At 45.1% G+C, this 21930-nt stretch overlaps 1 protein-coding gene across 1 annotated transcript; it reads right to left on the bottom strand.

Moving 5' to 3' along the window:
- Positions 1–1759: 1759 nt before the first annotated feature.
- Positions 1760–20930, bottom strand: SPRY4 (sprouty RTK signaling antagonist 4). Its single transcript, XM_066616030.1, has 2 exons — positions 20770–20930; positions 1760–5529 (listed from the first exon to the last, which is right to left on the bottom strand). Exon 2 carries the CDS (start codon positions 5481–5483, stop codon positions 4593–4595), a length of 891 nt encoding a protein of 296 aa, XP_066472127.1. The 5' UTR covers positions 5484–5529; positions 20770–20930; the 3' UTR covers positions 1760–4592.
- Between the last annotated feature and the right edge of the window lie 1000 nt (positions 20931–21930).

Raw genomic sequence — 21930 nt, 5'->3', positions numbered from 1 at the left:
TTTCAGAAAGGCAAACAAGCTAAGTGTTGTGTTATCATCTGTGTTGAACATTCAGCACCACTCAGTTTAATGCTACAGTGAATGAATTGGAGAATAGTTTTACTTTCCCCAGATGGGTGATAAATGGAAGACCTGCCATATTTCCTGATAGACACATGTTTTTAAATTAGTCTGTGGTTTCTCTTATTTATACAGTGGAAGATAAAAGGTGCTAGACCTGAAAGTAGCTCTCAGGATTAGCCAAGTCACCCAGAACAAGGAAATGTACCCCCACCCCCATTTTGGATTTCACTAATTTGTTCTATGCTATACATTTAGCAGACCAGGCTATATTTTGATCCTTCCTAAAGACTTTTCTACAAATCAGGATCCAGCCTGACCTGCTGGGACAATTAGAGAGAAAATTAGTTTTCTGGCAAGTTTGCTTGACCCTTGGGAGTCAGTCAGACCAACCTCTACTTAGTTCAAAATGTAGGTGGCCATATTACTCTAGCCTTAAAATAGTGACTGTCAAACAAGATGCATATACACGCTAGCGGAGGAAAGGGTAAAAGAACCTGTAAGTTGGCTGGGTCAGAAAAGAGCACTCTGTTGGCACAGCAGCTAAGGTTGTCTAAAAGAAACAGTGCCATGTTTTCCAAACTCTTCTTGGGTTGGTCTGACTCAGAAGCCTTTCAGTGCTCTGCAAGACGCCTGACAACTTTGTTGCTAGGCCTCGGGGAAAGAGCTGGAGAAACATGTGGACCGATTGCTACACCGGAGGGGGCCCTGGAAGATAGAAGGAGCTTCATTCTGCTACATTTACAAACAGCCGCTCAATGCTTGATGTCCTTTCCAGCGCCTGAGTCACTTGCACCCAATTGGCATTGATAGATTTCTTGTTTTGTTGCACGCTTTTAAAAACCCACCTAGAAATCTAAGTGTTTACAAGTATATACAGTACAAAGAAAAAGGCCCAGTTTCCTCAGAAGACTTTGTATCAGAAATATAGAAATATTTTGGCTGGGTATGTACATGTCTAAATTGGCAGATCGCCATTCCCACAGTATGTTTACTTGCTACGGCCAGTCAGGTCCCTGAATTTGCAGTTGCTTGATCAATACTGTCCCATATGAAGAGTGGCATAAATTACAATGAAGCATGTACGTGATGAGCAGCACTTTGTCACTGCGTGCTCACAGTAACAAGCCTCAGGAACATTGCTGGCATGTCCTGCTTGTTTACAAGACCTGCAAGGATCTGGTCTGTTCTCCTTTTGAAAGTTACAATGGTTTATACATTCAATAGATTCTCCTAAGATGTGGCTAAGATTCTCCTTCTTCCTTCCCACTCCCCCATTGCATGGTTCCCTCATGTTTGTGCAAGAATATACATACTACGTATTGTGCATAATCCCTCAGGAACTCACCAAGTTCTCCATTGAAATGAATGGGAGGGGCACCAGAGCACTGTCACCTATTTCCCATTTGTTTCAGTGGGCAGGAAGAGTTCCCAGTGAATTGGCCCACTGTGTTCATGGCAAGGCTAAGCTAGACAAATCCGTATCTGGCAACATAGATGTAGTATCCCTTTCTTTTGCCTGAAATACTATATACATAACTAGGAAGTACTATAAATATAGAAAAAGATGATTAAAAATATTTCCCAATCAATAAATATATACAGGTCCGCTAAAAAAAATGAAGATGCCCACTAATAAGTAAATGAATTCCTCCCTCCCTCCCTCCCATTCAAAAAATAAAACAAAACAAAAACGGCTCTGAACTATTGGTATAGCTTTGTGTTTAATTACAAAGAAGCAAATATGATATCTGGAGAATGCAGTGTTGGTTTTACCTATTGCTGGGCCAATTAAACAGGGGACATCTCCATCACAGCCGTGTTGCAATATAGAGTTCAAAAATAAACCAGCAGAGACTAAAATCGGCTATTGGCTTGCAACAAGCGCCCATTTCATTTGTGACATTAGTGACCAGTGGTTTTCAGTTTAGCTCTTTATGGCTGGCAATAGAAAAAATGTTAATCCATTTTAAGAGAAAGTTGCATTGCACAGAGTTGCCACTTTTCCCTACTAAGAGAGCTTTAGCAGGTGTAGCTTTCCCCCAACAAGTAGATGGGAAAAGCTGCACCCATTTGAATGCTTCTCTGTCAAGCAGCACCCCTGCCTTTTGTATGGGATCTAAAATAATTGGCTGCTAAAAACAGTGGGCAGTTGGTAACACAAATGCACCTCTAAATCCCCCTCCCAAGTTCTTAGCACTAAAATAGACATTTCAGAAATTCCTCTGTATTTACAAAGACATAGTATTCTACAGAAGACATAGGAGTTGAGCAGCAGCAATGAATTGAGAATGAAAAGGCTGAGCAAATGCTGTTCTTCCAAAAACAAGTCTGTTCTCCGCAGGAGCCTGGATTGCATTGATAGCTATTAAAAAACAAAACCCACCATATGTATATACAGTATAAATTGTGTGCAGCTTGCATTGACCCTGCAAGTGCAAGGTGGAGGATGGATTAAGTGGAGATAAGACCACATCTTAGCTTAGACTCATATTCTGTGAACACTTATGTATAGCTTAATTGGATTATTTCAATGGGGTTCTTTCAGTATAATATGGAAATGTTTGAGGCTGGTGCCTGTGTGATGCCCATCAGACTTACACATTTTTGTTTTGCCCTTCCTCCAATTGTTCTCCTCTGCCCATCTTTCCTCACAACAGTCCTGTGAGGTAGGTTATGTCCTGTGAGGTCCATGTTTACCCAGCCAGCTTCATGATTGTGTAGCAGTACCTGGGTATCCCTGGTACTAGTCCATCACTCTAACCACTACGTGACATTCATCAGGTCCCCTATTTGAATACTGTTTATTTTTATATGTTTGAAAATGTGTCCCATGCATTTCCTCTCAGCTTCTGCCTTAGCAAGTTCTTATTTGTGCGATACCTATTTATTACCTAATCTCTGGGAAGCTCTCCCCAGAGATTTATTGATGCAAGACAGGCCTGTAAAACTGAGGGTCGGAAAAACTTTTCAAAATTTGTGGTTTTATATGAATTTGGGGTGCCGAGTCTAAAAATGGCATCAGTTTTGCCCTATCGTGTATAGTTTTGGTGATACAGCATAGTGAATGGTTCCAACAGCTTCCTCATGAGGAAGCCATGGCTTTGGTTTCCTCACAAGGAAGTTGCTTGAACCATTCACTGAGGCTATGCTGTATCTCTGAAACTAGACATGATAGGGCAAAACTGATGCCATTTTTAGAATTAGCACCCCAAACATACTCAGGAACAGATCTAATTTTTAAGACAGCAAAATGTGTGTTGGTCTGTGTGATGAATGCTCAGAACCCACTACATTCTGTCATGCTAAAGGGACCAGATTTGTCAGGCATTTACAATCTGGCACATGACTGAAAGAATGGAACTTTGGCCACAAGTCTTCCCAGCACCCAGAGACTAAAAGCCTTGTACAGTATTGCAGTCCCCAGCCTTTTTACTACACAATAGCCTCACAAAGTTCACTGGTATCTCTCTAACAAAGTGGATGCACATTTGAGGCCTCAATATCACTGCCAAAATGGTTTTTGCTCTCCACTGCCCCCATGAGACACTGAAGCTGAATCATGTCTATGTCTGTCAGTCAGTGTTATTCATGTACATTGCAGTAGCAGGCTCCATGTAGACCTATGCATGTTTACTAGGATAGCTGTAGAAAGCTCCTTACACAGTGCTGTACATGTGGATGCTCTCGACAAACATCCTAACTGCAGGATACTGCCATGTCACCCCCTGCTACCCCTACATTTTATACCACATGCATGTCCAGAGGACTTGCAGGGTTAAAAAAAACAACGCAAATGTAAAAGATGGGCAGACCTAAGGCGGGATTGGCAGGGTTGCCAGCTTCTCAACCATACCCTGGACCTGTAACTACAGCTTGGTCTGTACCAACTAGCGAGTAAGAACATTCTCTCCCTGTTGTCATCTGCCAATTTCTGCATCTCAAGCTACTGTTCAAGGCAGAGCTACTAAAGGCTGCTTGAAAGGAGAGTTTTCCTGGTCAAAAATTTTATTAGGAATGTACAGAAAGATCCCTTTATATAGGTTTAGGTGGGCCTGGATGTGGTGGGGAACTGTTCCTGTTAAAGTTTTGAGAATGTTAACCCTTTAGAGTCAATGGTGATCTGGTAATAAATAAAAGGAGAAAGGGTGCCCTGAACTAGAAGGCCTTCAAGGAAGAGGAGTACTAATGTACCTGCCAAGCCTTTCTGTTAATTATTCTTGGGAATGTAGATGTAACAAACACTAGGAATCAGAAGAGGGGGGAAAAGAAACAGTCTCCAAACTGTTCTGTGTAGAAGATTTTTGCCTTGGCTCCGTCAAAAACAAAACTATTCAGAAGCTTCCTTCAGAGATCCACTATATACACAAGTATGGATCACCACTTCCACAACCCTGAATAATCCAAAGTGCTTCAGTTTCTGGAAAAAGAGGCTTTTCTTTGTGGAAAGCAAGAGGCCGACACAACACAGGTTATGAATCTCCCTTCTGGTTGTTTTTCCTAGACATCCCCAACCCCCCTCTCCCCAGAGATCAAAATGGCTTCTCTGGTCTGCTGCCAACTTTCCCTTCAGGAGAAGCCTTACAAATCACACTGTTCGTATTTTTACACCGACATCCAGGCCGACTCACTTGGTCATAGCATCGCTGTGACAGCTTCACGCAGCCGGTTGCTGGCAGGTAGCACAGCAAACAGGGCAGGACCAGAGAGAGAGCACTCATGAAAGACCAGCGGGCACAGCAGTTTGAATGGGAGCAGGAACAGGGATGGTCCGCACAGGAGCCCTCATCATCCTCATTGGTGCAGTGGTAAAAGATGCCTTTCACCAGACACATGCAGGTGGAGTAGTTGACCAGGTTCTGAGCGGAGCACAGGCACCCCTGGTTGCACACCCAGCAGGAGGGCAAAGTCCGTGGGAGGGCACACTCCTTGCACTTGCATTTTCCACAGGCTTCACATAACAAAAAGTGCTTGTCCAGCTCCTGAGAAGTGGGTCCCTTCAGATCTAGGGGCTTACAATTAATTGCCTTGGGCTGTATTCGGACAGCTCTTGGGGAGGACTGGTCTGCCACTGGTGCTGGCACCATGTGGTCCAAAAGCCTTTGATCCGAGGATGTGCTGCTGCTGCTGCTGATGGAGCTGGGCCGCCCACTGAAGGAGATCCATGGGTGAGTGACATCTTGTTCACATCTCTGGGGGTGGGTGGTTTCATGGGGGCCCCGGGAAAGTTTCTGAGCAGCCAGCTGAGCCAGGGTGGGATTGTCAATGTAGTCATTCTCTATGTGTGTGGTCTTCATTTGGTCAATAGGCAGGATAGTCAGAGGATGCTGCAATCTGCCATATGGGATGCGACTATCCAAGAGAGGCTGTACCATGGTGGCATTGGGGACCACAGTGATGTTGTGAGGCATTCGGGGCTCCATCACTCAGGCTGTCCTTCGGTACTGGGAAACACTCAGTTCAAGGGTCCTGAAAGAAAGAGAGGAGGGAAGGGCAAAAGAGTGGGACAGTTGAGACATTAGTGCTTCGTGCCACCATTCCAAAAGCCTCCTCACTTTAGCTGGTCCTGTGCTAGATGCCATAATGGAGCCAGTGGTAGCATTACTCTCTCTAACTAGCATCATCCCTGCAGAAGGGACTGTGCCTGCATGACTCACATCAGAAGGGTCTGTGCATGCATTCTGGTGGTATTCCAAAGGAGCACTGCAATACAGTATTTCCTTATGAGCCACACACCTGCCTCAGATAGTGGTTAGAGGAAAAAAATATACAAAAATTGAGAGATCTAAAGTAAATACACCATATCTTGATTGCAATGTGGCAGGGAAAACTGAACAGGTTATGCCTGAGCCTAGGAGGAAAAGAAGTCAGTGAACAGCTAGTCGTAGAAGAGAGAAGGCTATACCTACAAAGAGAACCAATCCAAAACACTAAGCCTGGGGATGATCCCAGCAGAGATCCTGCTTTAGCGAATGGTTCTGTGCCTGTTCCCGCTGAACAGTGTCCACATCCTCTGAATCCATGTGCGGTACATTAATTCCCAGTTACAGTTTTCTTCTTTTTAGTGGTGATGAAAAAGGCAGAGGCCAAGTCCAAGCCTCTGAGTGTGTGAATGTGAGTGGCCTACATTCAAATGCTTGTTCCAGTAAACAAGCGACTCAGTCTAGTTTTCTTCCTCCTTTATCCATCCCCAGGAGCCAAAATTAGATTAACAGCAGCCGTTTATTTTGGAGGGGCAGTAGAAATCATTAGATTTCCAACAGGAAAGACACTCTACAGGCTACGGGGGGGGGGGGCAGTGCGGTAAGCATTGCAGGCGGTGCCACACACCATGTATGCAGCCCCTCCCACTAGCTGTTGGAGCCTTTCTGGGCAGTAACGGCAGTATGTATCTATATACACAATATACAGAGGCACACTGTTGGAACAGTAGCCTGGCTCAGATGCTTCCCTGGGCAACAAGGCTTTTTGTGTGGCAGAGGAGCAAGTGCCTCCCTTGCATCAACCAAACCAAAGACTGATGGGGCTTCTGATGCACAAAAGCCTATGCATGCAAGGGCTGGGCTTTCCCCGAAAAATGAGAGGAAAGGCTGCAAGAGCCAGGCCACTGATCTTCAGCAAGGAGCCTCTACATCAAGACAGGGATTCAGGTCCGTTAGAGAGGCTCCACTCATCGTTCCATCATGCAAAGAGCAGAGCTGTTCAGGCCAGCATCTGCACTGGGATCAAAACTAGTTTTCTAGGAACAGAACAAGCTGCATATTATTTAGTTTTGGCTGCAGATGTTCAGTGGGGGGCAGCAAGCCCTGGCCTAAGAAAAAATTAAGTGGAGCAGCAGTGTACTCTTCCACAGGTGTCCCATTGAAGTTCACTCCTCTGAAGTATCATCCTTTGCAGGACAGGCATTTTATTCCCATCCTCCTTACAGATAGGAAAGAGCATTTCCTAGTCAATCAGGATCCAGGTTTTCTGGCACAGTGCTCTGGCTGGCTGTTACTAATCAAACAGCAGCAAGTCACATGAATTGGTCTTTTTCTCCGCCTGCCTCCTGCCACCTTAGGCTCTCTGCAGACAAAATGGTGGGGGTAGTCCAAGAGCATTTAAGAGATAGTTTTCACTGCACAGCGTAACAAAAAAGGAAGCCCCAAATCTTTTCTGTTTCTCCCTCACTCACTATAGCTTTCCTGATTTATTTTTCACATTTTTATACCACCCTTCCTTCAAGGAGCTCAGGATGGTGTACATGGTTCCTTCCCTCCTTATGAACAACCCTGTGAAGCAGGTGAGGCCGAGAAACAGTGACTGGCCCACAGTCACCCAGGAAGCTTCATGGACATGTGGAGATTTGAACCTGATCTTCCTGGTCTAAGTTCAACTCCTGAACCACTACAACGTCCTGGCTCTCACATGAGTGGATATCCATTATGAGTGGACTCACTCATGACTTAACATGGCTGAGTGGATATCCAGTGATCCAACTCCCCACAGCCTAGTTGCATAGTAGTGAGGATTATATTTTTTCTTCAGGTGTAGCTTCCCCTCTAGATTTCATGCCAGAAGGAGGTGGCCAAAAAAACAACATACACTGTGGTGAGAATGGCAAGACTGAGGCAGGGAAGAAGTGCCTGAAGAGTTCTAGCATTTTGCCATGGAATGATATAGCTTTGCCTTTTAAAAATTTCTGCCTGAGGGCTGGAACAAAAAACAGAGGCTGTTCTGATGCTTTCATATTATGGACTGGGAACACATAGAGGGGTACAAATTCAGCCCCTAAGGCTTTGCTAACCTTAGGGGGCTGAATAGCACATGCGACTAGTAGGAAAGGGGGAAAGTAGCCCAATGGGTTCTTTAAGAGGAGCTGCTCCCAGCTCCAGTGCTGCTGGAACTAGTGTTGCTACTTCACCTCCTCTCCACTGCCTTTTATAAGCCCAACATTTAAAGTTCCCTATATCAGATTGCAAGTGGGAGGGAACATGTGAGAATACCAAGGGGAGATGGTATTGGTGGGAGGGAGCGGGGAACTGAAGGAGCATGTGTGCTGCAGGAAACATATGTTTTCCACAAGGTAGAGGAGAGTTTGGTGGGAGAAGGACAGTTTGTGATAAGTGTCTTAGGGTGAGGAATTGGAATCCGAGGTGAGACTCCAGTGCTACCCATTTGGAGGGGAACAAGTTGCCCTTGAAGCTAAATACGCCTCACTGGGTGTACGTCACCCATTACCGTATCTCAGGCTATCCGACTTTCCTGCACTGATGCAGCTGCAATACAGCTCCAAGGTAAGGGAACAAATAATCCCTTACCTTGAAGTGACCTCACTGATTGGTCTCCCTCAGACCTGAATGTAGTACCCACCCCATTGACACAGCTGCATCAGTGCTGGGAAGCTGGATAGGATTGGGCCCTCAGCATCCTAATCTGCACGTGGGAATAGTAGTGAGGATTATTCACTTCTTGAATGTATACCCTGCTTTCTCTCCTTTTAGGGGAAGGGGGAGAGTCAATGTATAGCAAGAACAATAGTAAATATTTATTAAGACATATACAGCCTATATAAAATAAAAAAACTAAACTGCAAACTGAATGATTATCTCCTGAATGCTTGGCCAAAAAAATATTTTCATTCTTTTCCTAAATATAATGGTGGGGGAGTAACATCACTTAGGCCAGTTCTTAGGGAAAAGGAGGTCAGCTATTAAGTGGCACAGAAACAAATGAAGGCAAAGAATCCCCCATTTTAGGAGTAAAAAAACCAAGCCCACAACACAGCATCACCACACCCCAATGTTCACATCAATAATGTTCAACATGTCTTTTCATGCATGGCATTCACACAGCTACAGGTGAATTCACACCCAAATATTAAGTTTTAAGTATAACAAATATCCGGAACGGATTAGCAATTTTCCAAAGTGGTTTTATTTTAGCTCTGGTCTATTTGCTTGAACCAGAATGGCACAAAGTTGGGGCAGTGATACAAATCACATTTACTGCCCACCTCCCAACATTCTGTCTTTTTTCGGATCGCCTACAGGACTAACAGCTCAATCCTATGCTTATCTACTCCGAAGCAAGTCAGGAGTAAGTCCCATTGCTGTGAATGGAGCTTGCTCCCAGGTAAGTGTGGATAAGATTGCTTTCTTAATATGCTTGCGTCTCACTCTGTAAAAATAAGCTGACAAAGAACTCCTTCAAAGCATATATTTTAGGTTTAAGTTCCATAAGCACTATTGCTCTTGACCTCATACTAGTTGACAGCTGAAGGCAGATGTTACTTTGAAGAGCAGACTGGGGATGCATGGGGGGGGGGGGGAACGACAACAGACAGAAGTGATCTAGCTGAAAATCAGAACAGAGGGCTCAAGATACTTTAAATATTCAGACTATTTTTCATCCAAACACCAAGCAGCAGAATATTTGGTTTAAATGCTGTTTACTGGCTGACCCATCCTTTGCTAGTCTCTAATTTCATTGGAAGAGTGCAATTTATACTGGATCCAATCCAGAGATTCAACTGTAGTGTAGGACACAAAACCACAGGAAGCAACTAAACTTAAATCAAAGAGCGGAAACGGCTTCGTTCAAATTTAGAGTACACATTGTTTTCTGGTCTAGCTGCCACTTCCTTGCAGTGACCTTTATATTATTTATTAATTATAGCTTTTTCTTTTTTTAATAAAGAAGATCAATTTAAAGAAGCAGCAGACCAAAAAAAAATTCCAGGTGAAGGTCAGGAGGAGGGTTTATAGAAATCCATGGAAGCGGAGAAATTATTAAATCAGAAAGAATGAAGGAAAAAACAGAAGGTACAGATTTCTATAGAAATATTGGTCCAATCTTGGAAGGGGGGGCACCATTTTGCAAAGTGACCAGAGCCACAGTTTTGCTCAGCATTATTTGGGCTCGGATAACCTCCATCCATGCCTAGCGCATAATGTATGTTATTTTTTCTTGGTTACTTCACGGTGTATGGGACCTTGATAACAGCATGTGCTATGAAGGCCCAGGAACAAGATAAACTGTTATCTTTGTCAATAGTGGACAAACTTCTAGTGGCATTGCCCTTTAAGCCAATGTCAGATTTTGACTTTTCCTCAAGCTGCTTGTTTTTCCACTCATTAGTTATCCGTTCCTTAAGGGGGGAGGGCAAGACATCACTGAAATGTTGAAGTTAGCAATTTAAAAAACCTGTAAACCTCACAAAACCTCTATAGAATACTGGACTTTTAGGGGGAAAAACAAAACACCACAGGCACACATAACCAACCAGCACAACTTCACTGCTAGAAAACAGATTTAGGGAATTTGAATTCTTTTTGGATTAAAAAGGTTTCATGTAAAAGAGAAGGTCAGAATAGTTAGCCATTACAATAGGGCTAGCTGCTTGGCTGGATCTTAAGGGAATTAAGGGAATTTAAGGCTTAATAGTGCTGTATCATTTTTGTGGAAAAGTTGGATTTCAACTGCTCTAACTATTGAGGACACAATGACCAAGATTAAGAAGGCCTGTCGCTCTTTCTTTCAAGATCAAAGGAGTCATCAAATCATAGCTGAAAAGGTGGTGTGTATACTTTTAACTGTATCATTTGTTCTTTTTATTCTGTATTTCTAAACAAAATTGTGTGGCTAGGCTTTTATATAGGGTCAGACCAACAAGATATTATAGAGTATGTATTTACCAACACAGTGAATTGAATTCTCAGTGAATTCTCACAGTTGTCTGATAAGTTATTCAAATACAGTATGTAGAAACTCCACATAGCTCCACCCTTTTTGGAATATATGCAGATGGACGAATACATACAGTAGTTGAAATTATGCTCTACATCTTTTAAAAACTCCTTTTATATGGAAAGGTAACTTTTCAGGAGTGTTTCAGAGAAGTATTTCACTCTAGCAGACTCCCTGACAGGCTAACTTTCCATATTCAGGGAGGGGTTCTTTAAGTGTGTAAAATGTTCAAATATGCAACTGCCCACCACCACCAGCACTCTGAAGAAGGGCTAAGGGCCCAATCCTATCCAACCCTCCAGTGCTGATGCAACTATACCAACAGGGCATGTACTGCATCCTGCGATGGGGGGGGGGAGTCACAGAGGTCTCCTCAAGGTAAGAGAGCATTTGTTTCATTTCCTCAGGGCTGCACTGTGGCTGCGTCAGCACTGGAAAGTTGGATAGGATTGGGTCCTAAGGCTATGCCTTTTCTACATATTTAAAATGGCTCTGACCCAAGGAGTGATGAACCTGTGCAGGAGGAAAATACTATATTGAGGGTGCAATCCTAACCCACTTTCTAGCACTGACATAAGGGCAATGCAGCTCCTAGGTAAGGAAACAAGTATTCCCTTACTTTGAGGAGGCCTCCGTGAGTGCCCCCAACTGCAGGATGCAGCACACGTCCCATTGGTACAGCTATGCCATTGCTGGAAAGTGGGTTAGGATTTGGGCCTGACTCCTACACATCCATCTTGTTTCTTACAGTTAAGCTTTTGCATTGCTGCAGCAGCTTTCGCCTAAGATCTCCAAGATCTGTTTCAAAAACAAGCATGTCATTACAGCTCAATTGCCTGTATAACACATTGTTTATTACATATGTGTTCCACCATGCCCTACACACAGCTCATAGTGGTGTATGGCAGTGATTCTCAAACTGGGACGTCGTGATGCCCCAGCCTGAGGGCCCTGGACTCTACCCCCTTAAGGAGTGGGAGTGGGGGGGAGGCAGCAGTGCAGGAGCCCAAGAGTGCAGGGAGCCCTGTGCGACCCTCCGCAGGGCTCCCTGAGCTTCAGAAAGTGAAAGCAGAGTAATTGAGCCCCACTTCAATTTGCGATTTGCGGTTTGCGATTGCGGGGACCACTCCACTTTCACTTTCTAAGGAGGGTTGTTCAGGACTCCCCGCACCCCCAGGAGGCTGCTGCAGGGACTGGTAAGTACATGCCAGTTCCTGCACCCCCTTTAGCAATGCTATCCTGAGGATTGTGTTGCTGCCTCCACCCGCCCCTGCAAGAATTTAGAGCTGCTCAAACTGTCCCTGAGGGTTTCAGAACCACTGGTGTATGGGTTTCTTGTGGTCTTCCATCCAGATACAAGCTGGTCCAGCCTTGCTTAGCCTCTGTAATGAAACTAAATAAAGAATTTTCAGGCCATCCACTGGACTGATCTACTTTAATATGGCCATAATGGTCATTATCTGAAAGAGAAAAGATACAGGAAAGGTGCAATCCTAACCCACTTTCCAGCACTGGCATAGCTGTGCCAGTGGGGTATGTGCTGCATCCTGCAGTTGGGGGGCAGTCACAGAGGCCTCCTCAAGGTAAAGCAATGTTTGCTCCCTTACCTCAGAGCCGCATGGTACTTACCTCTGTGCTGGAAAGTTGGTTAGGATTGCATCCTAAATGATACAAAGGGGACACACAACATAGACACTAAATCATGACAACATATTCTGATCTAGAGTAGAAATATAGAACTGAAATGTTCTGATGAATGTAAATGATCTTATTATTTTCTTAATTATGTATTAACCACTCCATTTCCAGTACAAATTGGGCATCTTTCACACTAAGGCTGCAATCCTGTGCACACTTTCCTGAGAGTAAGCCCCACTGTGGACAATGGGACTTACTTCTGAGTTGTCAAGCATAGGATTGTGCTCCAAGTGTACTGCAATTCACTAGCCTTTATGTAGGAATTACAAGCCTTTTAAAGACTGTAAAGTGTTTACTGATGTATTCAATCCAAAAAAGTTGATTTAACAACTTTTGCATATACTTTACCAAGTGTTTAATGTAATCATGGCCTGACAAAGATTATATGTTGTTCTACAGGAGAGAAAAGTCCCTGGTAGGAATACAGAGCTAAGTTGTGTTCTATAATTTTATACTTGATACTTTTATGCTATCAACGTTATGTTTTTAGTGTTGTAAGTCGCTTTGATCTTTTCAGGAAAGGTAAGAAGTAAATCTTTTAAATAATTAAATAAATTTGTACTAAGATGCATAACATTCACAGCTGAAGACAAACTTTTCTGAAGATATTTCAGTGGATTATATAGGGCTATGGTGTACTTGGTCTGTATACCTACAAAGAACTGAGTACCTACAGAGCCTTCTGAAAAGCTTGTTTTTATCAAAGGTTCGCAACTGGGGAAAAATAGCTGGGAGGTGAGATGGGGAAAATTGTTACCTTGCTTGTTGCTTTCTTGGATTCTAAACCCAAAGTAACATAGTCATTGTCATCAGTATTTATATACCGCTTTTCAACAAAACGTTCTGAACTAAACCATTCAGATCAGTTTTGCTACTGCTCTGTTGGCAGTCCTAACCACATTTCAGCATTTAGGCTAGAATAGTGTTTCTCAGCCAGTAGTACAAGTACCACTAGTCATTCTTGTGGTGTCTGGTGGTACTCACAGGACCCCTGGACACCTGCCACCCAGCAACAAGATCAGGAACAACACCTAAAAATAGCAGTAGGAAGCTCCAAAGCATGCTTTTCCATGCTTGAAAAAGCCCTCCCCTCTGCTCTGAGCCTTTTACTGGTGTTTGTCATGTTGCATCTGGCCACCCAACCCAAAAGTAACTGGCAATGAGGTCATCAGCAGTTACTTCCAGTGGTTCTTTGAAGAGGTGAACCATGTGATGTAGTACAGTGGAGGACAAACATTGAGAAACACTGGGCTAGAAGCAATTAGAGACAATTCCTATGTTGCCATATGTTTTTAATTCCTACAATTTGATTCCATGATTGATCCTTGCTACAGGCTCATTAGCCTATTGCCAGTGCAGGTGGACAGGAAAAACAGGGATTCTTAGCTGCCATGTAAATCAATTTTAGTCTGTTGCATAATTTAATATCTCAGCTTAAGTAGACAGGACCACTCTATTGTACACTTTCTGCTCAAGGTCTGGATTGGACCACAGAGCTAATTAGCACTGTGGTTCAAGCCCAAGTCCAAAGACTGGTCTTTAGAGACAAGGTTCAATAATCTGGATGGGTTTGGAGAAAGATAGAAGTTCAGTCCATCCTTAAGTAAGCCCTCACAGCTCCCAACAGTTTCAACTGAAATTCTATGACAGCCATGAAAAAGCAATCCTGATAAAGCCACAGTACTCCTGACAACTCAAGTCCAACAGCACTATAAAATGAAGTCCAAAACAAAAAATTGAATGAGACAGTTGAAATATATGCAGATTTGGCCATTTGATTTCCTCCATTAAAATCCATCCCTCCTCCCAAACTCTATATAATATTTTCAGATCTGACTGCAGGTGTTCGAAATTCAAGTTTTTCCCCTGCACCAACTACATCTCTAGCTGAACCAGTTCAGCTTCTAGGACTGGATGACTTATGGTTTCAACTGAAAAAGGAGAGTTACAAAAATGTAGGAAGGGCACAGAAAGAACTCTCTCTGCTTTGGGTTTGTCAAGAGAAATTAGATCCAGCTGCAGTTTCCCTAAATTTTTCCCAAACCGGATATAAATTATTATATTCTAATAGAAACACAACAAAAAAAACAACTTTATTGATCTACGTACAAATCCAAATTATTCTCATTTATTTATACTTCTTCCCCATTCTTCATTTATTTAGAAGTTCCAAGCAATGTCTACAGGCTGTTAGCAATCTCCTAATCAGATATGGATTAAGTCCTTGCTTCCTTATCTTTCAGAATGCTACAGTATCACTCCCAGGCTAATGAAGAACAACAAACTCTGTCCATCTGACCATTACAGACAGACATATGAATTTGATATGGGCGCACCATCCACCCAAAGATGAACCCTGGCAAGAGATCACCCACCAGGATTGTCACCATATAGGAAACACTCTGAACTCCAACAAAAGGATTAATGGTACAAAATACCAACACAACAGTCAAACTTCTTAAGAAAATAAGGGCTGCCAACACAAATGCTAACACAATAGCACAATCTACCAGAGGCCACTGCCCTGGAGTACTCATTAATTTCAGTGAGTTACACGTGCCCTGTTGAAACAAATGAAGTGTGCAATAACATATTTGGAGAACTATTCATATGATTACTGCTCAAATAAAATTGAGCAAGGCTACCCAAGAGTTCCAATTTTAAATTTTGCAATACTAGGATTATGAAAATCTTACAAAGTAACTCCTGAATTCCCACTTTTCTTCATATGCAGTGTATATAATATTTCACTTATGCAAGTGTATAGAACATTTCACTTTTCTTTCCAAAAGGAATGCTGCCCCTATATTTATTAGAGGCATTTGTATCCTGCTTTCTCACTCTGGGATTGCCCAAGCTGGCAAGCAATATTAATGAGAAAAAAATTAAAAATGGATGAATACAAGAAGAATTACAGCAGATAAAACAGCACCCACAAACACAGTCTAATGTATGTCAGGACAAAATCATCTTTATGTTACCAAAAAGCCATTGGGGGGGGGGGACACTTCTCCTTACTAAGGGAATGTCATAACTTGGGCACAACCACAGAGAATCTCCTAGGTGAATGCATATTGGATGCTCTCTTTTAGGGAAGGGGTTGTCATTCACTGGAAGAGCAACTGCTTTGCATGCAGAAGGCGCCAGATTAAATTTCCAGCAGTTCCAGGTGAGGCAGAGAAACATTCCTGTCTGAAACCTTGGAGAGTTACTGCATATCTACATATCTACAATTCTGAATTAGATGGATCAATGACCCGATTCAACATGGCAGCTTCCTACCGTCCAGCAGGTTCACGTGAGAGAAGGAGATTCTTCAAATAGCGTAGTCACAAGTCATAAGACACTTTAAAAATCAAAACTAACCCTTTGAATTGTGCTCAGAAGCCAGTGTGGCCGTTTTAATAAGAGAGTTGCATCTGCTCTCAAGATCTGGCCACAGTATTCTGGAATATTCTTCAGTAGGGATCCCCATGCACTAGTACAGCAGTAATCCAAAGGGATGCAGCTGTGGAATGTCTCAGCCTGACTACCTCTATAGGTTTTACGACAGGCCCTGTTGATGCACCAGTCAAACATTCCAGGCCATAGTCATCACCTATACATCCAGACTCAGAACTGGATCCAGAAGTACCTCCAAGCTATATTCAAGGCACAGAGATCCTTTATAAACAGCAGCAAACTTCTCAGGTAAAACAGCCCCTGAACTGCAACATTAACTCGGTACAGAGATGTCTGCAGTATGCAAGAGATTTCTTCTAGTGCCCGTCAAACAAATTCATTGTGTTTCCTTTGCAACTTAGGTTGCAATCCTAATCACACTTTCCTAAGAGTAAGCCCCATTGAACCAAATAGGACTTACTTCTGAGTAGACCTGGTTAGGCTTGTGCCCCAAGTATTTTATGTGGCTACTTAGCTTGATCAGCTTCCTCACCCAAAAAATTTTTTTTTTTTTAAAAAACCAGCTATTTGAATGGGTTATAACCGGACATGGTGATATTTGAGACACATGGAACTGTAATATGAATGTAGCTTCCACACATAGAATGTTTGCATCCATTCAGAATCTTCTCTGCAGCTCATCCCTGAGTTTTTACTGCAAAAGTTATATTAAAACACTATACCATTCAAATGCCATTATTCCTGGCAAAAATGGGTCATATGCACAGAAACCATTGTATCACCTCACCTCTAGAGATTTCAAAGTACTTTTCAGGTAAGCATTCAGTCCTATGTTTGCTTATTTGAGAGTAAGTCCCATTGAATCTAATGGAAGCTTGTTCCCAAAGAGATAGCAGCAGAGGAAATTAGAGAATCTAATGAGTTTATATTCATATAATGAGTTAAAGACAAATCTTAAGGCAGAAATGAAGTATCTTGACCATCGCTCCTCTTCCCTGTCTTCTCTACTGTGTCCAAATGTCCATGACATATTTGTAGGAAATAGGGTTGTGTTTTTCTTTCCCCCCTTATGGCAACTTGCAGATTTCATAGGATGTTGAAAATATATTTCAACCAAAGCATAAGGCATGATCTAGTCTCAGTTCAGGATTTTCGCCATACCATGACACATGTACTCAACTCTCTCCCATTAAAACCAATGGGACTTGTGGCCTTACAAGAGATTAGACAGCATAAGTAATTAGTATGAAGGAAAGCGTCAAGCGATGTAGAGTTAGCAATAGGGAGCTGGGAGGACATTATGTTACCTCTAAAGAACTGGTCAAGAAAGAGCCGAAAACTTTCTGAACTGAGCAAACGTGCAATGGCTGTGGAACTTTAACCGTTCTTGTTGAATGTCCCAGAGAATCCTGGCACAAAATTACAAGGGAATAACAAAGTATTCATTCCTCTTGAACAAAAGACCTTCTGGAAACAAGCAAGGCAACAGGGAAAGAATCTGAGAGAAGCTCTTGCTTTTCAACCAAGTCCTGAGTGCCGATTTTTTTTTAATGCAGTAATGGAAGCAGGAGGCAGCTTACCTTTCAAGTGCTAAACAGAGGTCAAGCAATTATCATGCTGCAAAGAAAATATGAAGCTAGGAGGGTGTTCATCAGGTTAATGTGAAAAAAGTGCAATATACAGGTATCATCCCAATAAGCTGCAATTCTTGAAAAAGTCAGTCATCAATGCTTGACCAGGTGAACCTTCTGGAACCAACATAGCAGGCTTGAAAAGCTGCTGGGTTTCCAGTCTGTATCAGATAGAGAAATGGGGCCTCATCCCCATAGGCCAGCATATTATGCAGAAATTTATCAGCTGTAAAGGGCTAAATTTATAATAGGTGCCAGGAGACTGTAGAATGCCACTGTTAAGGCCTCCTGGTGGATCAGAACCCCAAAAAGTCTATCGTCTCACCTCTAGTGTCATGGTGTGGTGTAATGTGCTATGGAAAGTGGCAGCCTCCGGAGGCCCTGAGCCTGAAAAGGCAAACCTTAACTAGAAAGGGAAAAAAGACACAGAATGGGTCACCCTGCAGGAAACTCCTGAAGGACATCAAAAGAATTTCCAAGCTCACCTTCCATTAGAACAAAACAAGGAGACTCTCTTGAACCACCAAGCCAAAAGGAGGAAATGAGCAATTGGTAGTAAGAATCAAATTACTTGTAAGTGTTGCAGGATGAAGGGGAGGGGGAGGAAGGAAAAGCCAGCATCCCCCTTCACAACAACCAAGAGTGTTAGAAAGACTAAGCCCTACATTTAAAAGGGCACACTTAAAATCTCAGCAGGTGTGCATTAAAAGATTTGCATTCAACCCACGCCATTCCTTGTTAGGTTTAAACAACATCCAACAGTAAAAGCAAACTGGTTTCACATTTCTTGATCCACTCCTGTTTGAGCTCTGCTAAATCATGAGAATCAAGTGCCCCTTGTGTCCCATGGCCTTGCCTGTTGGGAGAAGTTGAACAAATATGCTGGATTAAAAGCAGCAGCCCTTGAGAAGTCACATTTAAGGAAGGCAAGACAGTGTGTGGGTGGTTGTGAAATTCTACAGCTGGGGTGTCAGGCTGTAGTCATCTACACACTTTCCTGGGAGAAAGCACCATTGAATGTAATGTGGCTTAATTCTGAGTGGATATGCATAGGATTATACTGTTCGTCTTTTAGGAGGGCCGTGGCCAACTATGGTTTTTGGCAGGGCTACTGCAGAACCTTCTTTTTTGATGGAAGATGTCCAGCTCTCGGGGAATGTGTTGGTGTCCAACATACACCAAGCACACTTGATTTCAGAGTGACAAACCCATCCAAATTGGTCTTCAGTTGTTGGCTATTTATTACTGATCTGCCAAGGGAGACAAAACTGTACTAAGCACACTCACCAGGAGTGCTGATCTCAGTGGGTTTTGCTTCCAAGGAAGCACGTTTTGGACCAGGCTGCCGAGTCTTTCATCATTGCCACAATCCCAGATGGGAGAGGCAAGTTTTGCACAAACGCCTCGAATGAATGTTCAGCTCCATTTGTGCCAGTCTTGGAAAAACCAGAGTTTGTGATGGAGTCAGACACACTCACTGCTGCCATTTTATGAAGCCCGATCATCGGCTTCAGAGATAACATGGTCCTGCACAGACAGAGTCAGTCACGACTTCAACAGAAACATTTCCCTTCTGCATTGGAAAAAGATGAGCTGCAGTTCTTTTTCCGGAAAGAGGCAATCTTGCAAGGGGCTTCACAACCGATCCCTAGGCTTATTGATTCAGAAGCAAGTCCCACTGTGTTCAGTGGGGCCTCTTCCCAGGAAAATGTATGGAAGATCACAGCTTGAATGTGGCCACACAGACCTAGAGCTCCTACTCCAAACAGGCCACAGTGGCCTGTAGAAAGCAGCACAGTTACCACCGGAGATATCCTCAAAAAAGGTCCAAACATCCACTCCCCCCCCTTTCTTAGCTGCAATTCACGTTTCTATTCAAGGGGCAAGTGGGGAGGTGGAAAGAAGCCTGTTGGGGAGATGCCAGGCACACGTTTGCAGCCCTCCTTTTTAACCAGTCCAGATCCAGGGAGGTTAAATATTGAACATACCGATTAGAAATGGGGGGGGGGGTTGTTTTGCTGGAAAGCCCAGCTGAAACCTCTGCAAACAGCTGACTTTCCCTGTCAACGTTTCAAGCCATCTTGGATACCGTGCAACCCAACCACGTCCAAGATCTCCCTTTAAAACCCTCACCATATAGAAAAAGGACCAGCAGGTTGTGTCTCAACCATGGGAGGGGGCAGGCAAGCCCCCCACCAGGCGCCCTCTTCGCTAAAGCTGGGCTGCCAGGGCAGGTTTGGACACTGACATGTCAGGCCCCTTGGGAAGCGCGGGTGGCCGTCTAGTCAGGCTCCCCTGCAAGCCCAGGAAGGAAAGGGGGCTTGAAAGAGCCCTGCCGATGCCCTTTGGCCCCCCTGCTGCCCAGCCTGCCCTTCCCTGCGCCGCACTGCCAGGCTGTTCTTCCCCGCAGTGGTGCCAGCCCCAGGCCACCCTCTCTGCCCATCTCTCTGCTGCGCCATAGGTGGAGAAGGCCCCATCCCGAGCCTGCCTTCCCCTCCTCCACGCTGGCTGCGCACAGGTACAGCCAGCCCTTGGCGCACCCAACCTGCGCAGTTTTTTCCCCAGCCCGCAGAGGCGATGGCAAGGCAGTCCCCAGGCGAGCCCCCAGGACCCCAGCAGCGGGGAGGGGGCACGAGAGGGGGAGAGAGAACTGCGGGGCGGCACTGCGGGGCTGGGCATGGGATCCAGTGGCAGGGAGCAAAGGTCAGGCGGCGAGGAGCTGCCACTCCAAAGCGCCCTGTTCTGGAGCCACTTCAGGCGGACAGAGCGAGGCGCGCGGGGGAACCACTCCGCTTCCTCCAGGCAGAGGCGCACAGCTGGGCTTGTCAAGCCGGAGGCGCGTGGGCTTCCTCGCCCCTTCCTGGGCGCATCCCGAGCCAGAGGGCAGCCCTGCTCGCCAACCCCAAGAAAGTGCTTGGCTAAGGGGCGTTTCTGCCCCCTAAGGCTTGACACCCACAGCAAGGTCCTCACCCCCACGCCCCCTGATCCACTGGCAGGGCGATCGCAGGGACCCCCGAGCCCAGCTGCACCACCCTCGCCAGCCCAGCACCAAGCTGGCAAGGCAAGCACCAGGCTTGCAAGGAGCCTGGGACTGGGTCTCATGCGCTCAGGGCGACGCGCGCCTTCCCCGCAGAAGGTCAGCGCAAGACACTCAGGGAGGGAGTAGGACGTCCCCCTGCGGGGCTTCCCTTCTCCTTTCATCCCCTGCCACAGATTCCCTCCCCCCCAAAGAGATGAACGTCCAACTTACTTTCAAGGATCCAGCCAAGATCATCTCAACAAGCGAGTTAATCCTAAATCCGAGACAAGATCACGCGCGCTGGACCTGCCACCGGGAGCAAAAACACTGGCACGAAACGCCCCCGCTGCTCAGGGAGCGCCCTACAAGTGCTGCGCTGTCAGTAGCGGCAGCCACCGCTTCGCCTGGCTATTGCAACAACTGCTGCCTGGGAAAATGGCTATTTTATGAATGGGAGGGCAAGGCTCCCTTCTGCGCACGCGCCTCCTTCTGAAATTCTATGAATGGGTGGGCACTGGCTCCCCAGTGCGCATGCTCGGCTCTCTTTTATGAATGGGGGGCCGGAAGGGAACTTGTTGCGAGTGAAGGATGGATCTGGGCTGTTTTCTTTTTAATGAATGAAAGGCGGCAGCTGCAGCCGGCTGCGCATGCACCACGCGCGCGCACCCTCCAGCCTTGGGCTGAAGGTAAAGCAGTTTGCAGCAGAGGGAGAGAGGAAGGGAGGGAGTGGATGTACGTGCAGCTGGGAGCGAGCGAGAGGTTGCGGTGGAGGAATGCCCGTTCTCTCAGATGCAGGCGGCAGAAGGCCGCTGGCAGGTTTCACGAGTGATTAAGGGCTGAGTGTGTGATGATGCGCGCGCGAGAGAGGGAGGCTGCCCTGGGAGTCCTGCCTGGCTGTTTCTCCTGGCAGCTGCTCGGCTCCCCCAGGACCCTTCCCACCGCCCAGGCTCGTGGACTGTACTGACAGCTGGCCACCCCCCTTCTCGGCCAGCTAGGGACGATCAAGGGCAGCTGCGGGTGGGGGAAGGCTCTTGACGACCCCCTTTCAAGTGCAAAGGTGACACTTTTGGGGTGTGTTGCTCTGAAGCTGTCATTTGGCCTTCTGGAAGGAAAACACAGTGGAGACGCAACGCTCCCGCCCCCCCCCCCTAAAACTGTTAATTCTGTTCATCCAGGCCTGTTTTTCCCCAAAGGAAATAGTGGCTTGGAAGAAATCCAATGGGGGGGGGGGAGAGATGAACTGTGCAAATCCTTTCTGTATTTTTCCCCAAGCTCATGCTTTGAACCACTTTAAAAGCCATTTCTGCCCAATGTTGCATATACGCAACAGGGACCAAATGCGCACACCTGTCCTCTGGGCAGAAATGGGTTAAGCATAAAAAGCTTTGCCTT

Source organism: Tiliqua scincoides, chromosome 2 (assembly GCF_035046505.1).
Source record: "Tiliqua scincoides isolate rTilSci1 chromosome 2, rTilSci1.hap2, whole genome shotgun sequence".
NCBI lineage: Eukaryota > Metazoa > Chordata > Lepidosauria > Squamata > Scincidae > Tiliqua > Tiliqua scincoides.
Note: the sequence above shows the minus strand (reverse complement) of the source record. Positions and strands in the feature narration are given on the sequence as shown.